Below are 5,400 nucleotides of genomic sequence, written 5' to 3'. Positions count from 1 at the left end.
TTTGTTACAAAAATATTTTTAAAGTTAAAAAATTAGTTTTGTAAATCTTTGTAATAATCATGTTAAAATAAATTTATAAATATTTATGTAAATATGAGTTACAAAAATAAACTTCTTAGTTGTGAAATTAGTTTTGTAAATTGTTGTTACAAAAATGTAAAACTTGTTTAAAAAAAATATTGTATTTCACAACTACATTCAATAAAGTGTTTTATAAATAATGAATATCTTAAATTTGCATTTTTAAGTTGCATAGCATAAATATGATGGTTGATGTAATTTTTTGGTACAATATTGTAATAATATAGAAAAATATAATATTTTTATGTATATTTTGTTTATGATTTCTTAACTATAAAATATTTTCGTAAATATTAGTTACAAAAATATCTTTCTTAGTTGTAAAACTAGATTTGTAAACTATTGTTACAAAAATAAAAAATTTAGTTACAAATTTGTTTGTAAGTTTTATCTACAAAAAAACAAAAAAAACAAAAACTACAATTCTATAACGGATTTTGTAAATATTATTTACAAATTTGCAACAGATATTTACTAGTTTGTAAACGTTGTTCACAAAAAATTGTATTTTACAGCTTTTATTTATGATTTTGCCACTCTGTATTTACAATTTTGTCATTCCGTGTTTTTATCCAAAAATTCCGTATTTTTGTAATGCATCATATTTTTCAGATTTTTTTAAACTTTTAGTGCATTTTTGTGAATTTCCTTTTTTTTTTATGGAATTTTTCCAAAAAAGAATCTTTCCATCAATTGAGTTATTTTGTTGCGGCCTCTAGAAATATCATCAACGCACTTTAACAAGTGTGAAAATTACATTTAATATGGGTTTTTCAATAAAGTTTTAAAAAATATGACTTTTTTTTTATAAAGTATTATTTTATGGCTTTTTAAAACTTGTATTCCCTTTTATGAGATTTTTTTCCCATATTTTTGTAAAAAAATCATTATTATGCTATATTTTTTTCTCATAATCTGATTTTTTTTTATTAAATTTGTCCATACAAACTAAAAAAAGTTTAATTACCATATTTTTACATATTAATGGCTAAAAATCCATATTTGTGAAAAAATCCCTTAATAAGTCAAGAACCATGGGCCAAGGCCCAGTAAACTCAAAAGTCCAGCCCAGTTCATGAAAGTCGGTCTCTCCCTCTCTCCCTCCAAGACTGGGGAGTAGTGGTATCGGGCTACCCGCGTCACCGTTGCAATTCTACGCTGTGCCTCGTTTTTTCTTTGCTCTTTGTCTTTGTCTTCGTCTTCGTCTTCATCTTCGTATTCTTCTACCTTTTTTTACATAAAGAAACACAGAGAGAGAAATTGAGACTAGACAGCGATGGGAAACTCGTTTTGTACGTGCGTGAACCAGGCGAACATAGGCGTGGTGGAGAGATGGGGTCGCTTCGAGAGGTTGGCCGAGCCAGGTCTCCACTTCTTCAACCCATTCGCCGGAGAATGCCTCGCCGGCGTTCTGTCTACAAGGATCTGCTCCCTTGATGTCCGCGTAGAAACCAAAACCAAGGTTTGTTTGCCTCTTAAGAACACTACAAGCTTTAGAGAAGAAACTAGTTTGACTTTTAATCTATATTTGTAGAATTATGAATTGAAAAGGCGAATTTGATGTGTTTGATCAGTGAAAAGGGGGATGATTGATGATCTTTAATTTCTAGGATAACGTGTTTGTGCAATTAGTATGCTCAATTCAATACCGGGTCGTCAAAGAAAATGCTGATGATGCTTATTACGAGTTGCAGAATCCCAAAGAACAGATTCAGTCTTATGTATTCGATGGTATTCTTGATCAAAAATGTGAATTTAAAAAAAAATTAATTTTAAGAAAGAATAGGTATAATGTAATGTTTTTGGTTTCTGGTTCTAGTGGTTCGAGCTATTGTCCCTAGGATGAACCTGGATGAGCTATTTGAACAAAAGGGTGAGGTTGCTAAATCTGTGCTGGAAGAACTTGAGAAGGTATGGGCAGAGTTTTTCATCCTTGGTATTATTGTAAAAACTAAACCATGCATTTAATGTGTAATAACTTCAATCTATCTTTCTTAATTTAGATTTTTCTAAAAGAAAATTCTTCTATCATTCTCTTGAAAACAAAACATTAAAGTTTCTGTAGTATGTGCATACTTATATGTTACCATGCTGCTATATTTTTGACTAAATGAAAATGTAAAGAATTATAGTAGGACAAGGACGTGTAAAGAATTTGTAAGGAAAAATACTTTATTTTTACTAAAATATCAGTTCTCTCAGGTCGCATCCTAGGACATGTTTGCCTGTCATTTTTCTAGAAAGGAACGCACTAAACTTCTTGATTAGGAAAAGCTTTTGCCCTCATTGCTGTCAAGTCGAATAATTCAAATTCAGTTTGGTTGCCGTGTCAATTTCATTAACTATATATATATATATTTATATATATTCTTGATTTGAAGTGTTCTCATGTACCCTTCTATTTCTGATTTTGTGTATTTTACACCGTTTATTTGGCATGGCATTTGATTCTCACATTATACTTTTTGTTTAACCCTGGATTAGATTATGGTGGCATATGGATATAACATAGAGCACATACTAATGGTTGACATTATACCCGATCCTCATGTGCGCAAGGCAATGAACGAGATTAATGCAGGTAATTATTTTCATCTCTTTCATCCGGACAGATTCTAACATTAATGTTATGAGTATTAGAAAATTTTGGATTCTTAGCTAACTTTAAAAATCCCAGATTTTGAAGGGCGCAAATAGAAAGCTTGTGAGTGTAATTAATAATAGGGTATATATGTGAACAATCTGAAGTAGTAATTCCCCTCAACCACAGACATTACTCGCAATAGGGTAGTTGATTAGTTCTCAATTATAATTGAGTATCAAATATTAATTTTTATCACTAACTGGCAACCGGGAAAAGAGTTTTAAAGTTCGCTTCTTGATTTTGTATGCAAGTAATGAATCTTATGCTCTACAGCTCAAAGGCTCCAACTTGCAAGTGTATACAAGGGAGAAGCAGAGAAGGTGCTCCAAATCAAACAAGCAGAAGGTGAAGCTGAATCCAAGTACTTAGGAGGTGTCGGTGTTGCAAGGCAGAGGCAGGCGATCACAGATGGCTTAAGAGAGAACATTGTGAACTTCTCTCACAAGGTTGAAGGTACCTCAGCTAAGGAGGTTATGGATCTTATCATGATCACACAGTACTTTGACACCATTAAAGACCTTGGCAATTCGTCAAATAACACGACTGTGTTTATACCCCATGGTCCTGGTCATATTAGGGACATTGGTGACCAGATACGCAATGGACTTATGGAGGCAAACAGCGCCAATGTTAACTAATTTTTTCCCATTTTTCAGTCATGTATAGAATCTCATAAAGAATTTTATTTGTCTGCTTTGTTGGTTGAAATTCAACAGATGTAAATGCTATCCGAAATAGAACGTTGATACATCCGAAGGTACTTTGGAACGAGTATATTGTTTTTTTTAAAAAAATATTTGCAAATTATAGCCTTAAGTACGTAATATTTAGCATGGTTTTTAATGTGGCATGAACAGTTGTATGCTTTCCTTGTATCACAGGCCAAGTGGGCAGGTAAAGAACTGTCTCTGGTGAAACACTTGTACGTTTTTTTTTATTCCTTTAATTGCTCTACTTCTTTCGTAGTATAAACTGAGACAAATATATAAAATAAATTCTTTTTTAAATGGAATATCGGATAGGAGAGAATACTACTTAGAAAATGATTGAACTTAGATAATTTTGTTATTGTGTTTGTTTTAATATTCTAAACACATTGTTTATTTAATAGGACTATGTACATGTTGAGAGTAAATATCGATTCTAGAGTCCTAGAGTTAGTTCTAGTTTTTTTTTTCTGAAATCATTAAGGTCTTGTTTGGATGGATGGGAAAAAATAGAAGAAAATGTTTTCCAAGATTTTTTTAATATATATATATATTTTTTTTGTATATATTTATATTCGTTGTAAATTTTAAAAAATTATATTACATATATGTTTTTATTTTTTTAAAAAAACAATTATTAATTTATTGATTCAATTCAAACATGAAAAAATAGAATATTTCGTTTTTATCCCTCTTAAAATCTAAATTCAAGGTCTAAACAAGACCTACATGTAACACTCAAATATATACATTTATAGTTCAGTACATTTCATTGAATGATCCCCTTTCCAAATTCAAGAACAATTCCCAATCCGACACACCTAGGAAATACTGACGACTGCACAACCTCCTTGTAAATTTGATCTTTGATTTCCAAAGTTGATAGTATATCCCTGGTATAATCTGGTGGAAAGGAGTGTCGAAACATCTTCACAATGAGGGGAGAGAATATGAACAACTACAACAATCACTACTAACTCGGGAGGCCAAAGAATACTACATGCGGGGTACAAATACACATATAAAGATGTATATATATATATATATATAAATATGTACAATTAGGTGTTTAAGGGAATTTGATCCCCCAACCCAAAGCCCCTACCTCCCCACCTAAATATGGTAGGCAGAGTTAGTTCTAGTTGGGGTTACTAAGGAAACACTCTTATACACTCTCTTTTGCATTATCTTTTTAATTGAGTGATATGTGTAATTATTTAAACATACTAAATATAGTTACAATTATATCCTTATCATTACACTATTTATTTTATTTGAGAAATAAACATTTAAGGTGCATTTAGGGTGTACAAAAATCATCAAAATCAATAAGAGCCGACCAATCCAATTACAACAGACCGCTAAAAATTGGATATCAAATTATGATTGAATCGGATCGAATCATATTTTTAAGATCCAAATTAGATCGAATCGGTTGATGGATGATATATGCAAAAATCCAATAAAATTGAAATGATCTAATTGTATATATATTTTAAGAATATTTATTTAGGATTATGCGTATAATCTATGTTGTATTTGTTTAGTGTTGTATCATTTTGAACAAATTAGTCTTTCTATTTATAATATTATGAATTATTTGAACAAATTAAGCTAAATAAATAGTAACAAATATTGGATGAATTCAATACGATCAATAAATAAGCAAGGGAACATATCCAATAGATGAAACCGATCAAATCTAATAGATGATTAGATCGGATCGGTTGAGACAAGTTAGTTGAATTGGATTAGTTGTAAAAATCCACATCCAATGGATTATTGGATCGAGTTTTATAAATAAATATAATATTTAAATGGGGATTTTTTTATGCTATTAACTTAATTTTATTTAATATATGCTTACTTAAAAGTCACATCTCACATATGTTACTATGAGTTTATTAAAATTAATATTTATTGTTATATTATTTATATAATATGATATTTAGATTAAATAAATGTGAC

At 30.1% G+C, this 5,400-nt stretch overlaps 1 protein-coding gene across 1 annotated transcript; it reads left to right on the top strand.

Annotated features, from left to right (window-relative positions):
- Positions 1-1,209: 1,209 nt before the first annotated feature.
- LOC133797981 (hypersensitive-induced response protein 4-like) lies at positions 1,210-3,575 on the top strand. The gene is made up of 5 exons (XM_062236132.1): positions 1,210-1,543; positions 1,692-1,812; positions 1,901-1,992; positions 2,566-2,662; positions 2,999-3,575. Exons 1-5 carry the CDS (start codon positions 1,358-1,360, stop codon positions 3,361-3,363), a joined length of 861 nt encoding a protein of 286 aa, XP_062092116.1. The 5' UTR covers positions 1,210-1,357; the 3' UTR covers positions 3,364-3,575.
- The last annotated feature ends 1,825 nt before the right edge of the window (positions 3,576-5,400 follow it).

This window comes from Humulus lupulus, chromosome 8 (assembly GCF_963169125.1).
Source record: "Humulus lupulus chromosome 8, drHumLupu1.1, whole genome shotgun sequence".
Taxonomy (NCBI): domain Eukaryota; kingdom Viridiplantae; phylum Streptophyta; class Magnoliopsida; order Rosales; family Cannabaceae; genus Humulus; species Humulus lupulus.
Note: the sequence above shows the minus strand (reverse complement) of the source record. Positions and strands in the feature narration are given on the sequence as shown.

Bases quoted from the DNA above. Each gene is read 5' to 3' on its own strand.
- LOC133797981 (XM_062236132.1), top strand. From the start codon at position 1,358: ATGGGAAACTCGTTTTGTACGTGCGTGAACCAGGCGAACATAGGCGTG. The intron at 1,544-1,691 runs GTTTGTTTGCCT...TTTAATTTCTAG, and splicing joins GCGTAGAAACCAAAACCAAG to GATAACGTGTTTGTGCAATT. The intron at 1,993-2,565 runs GTATGGGCAGAG...ACCCTGGATTAG, and splicing joins TGCTGGAAGAACTTGAGAAG to ATTATGGTGGCATATGGATA.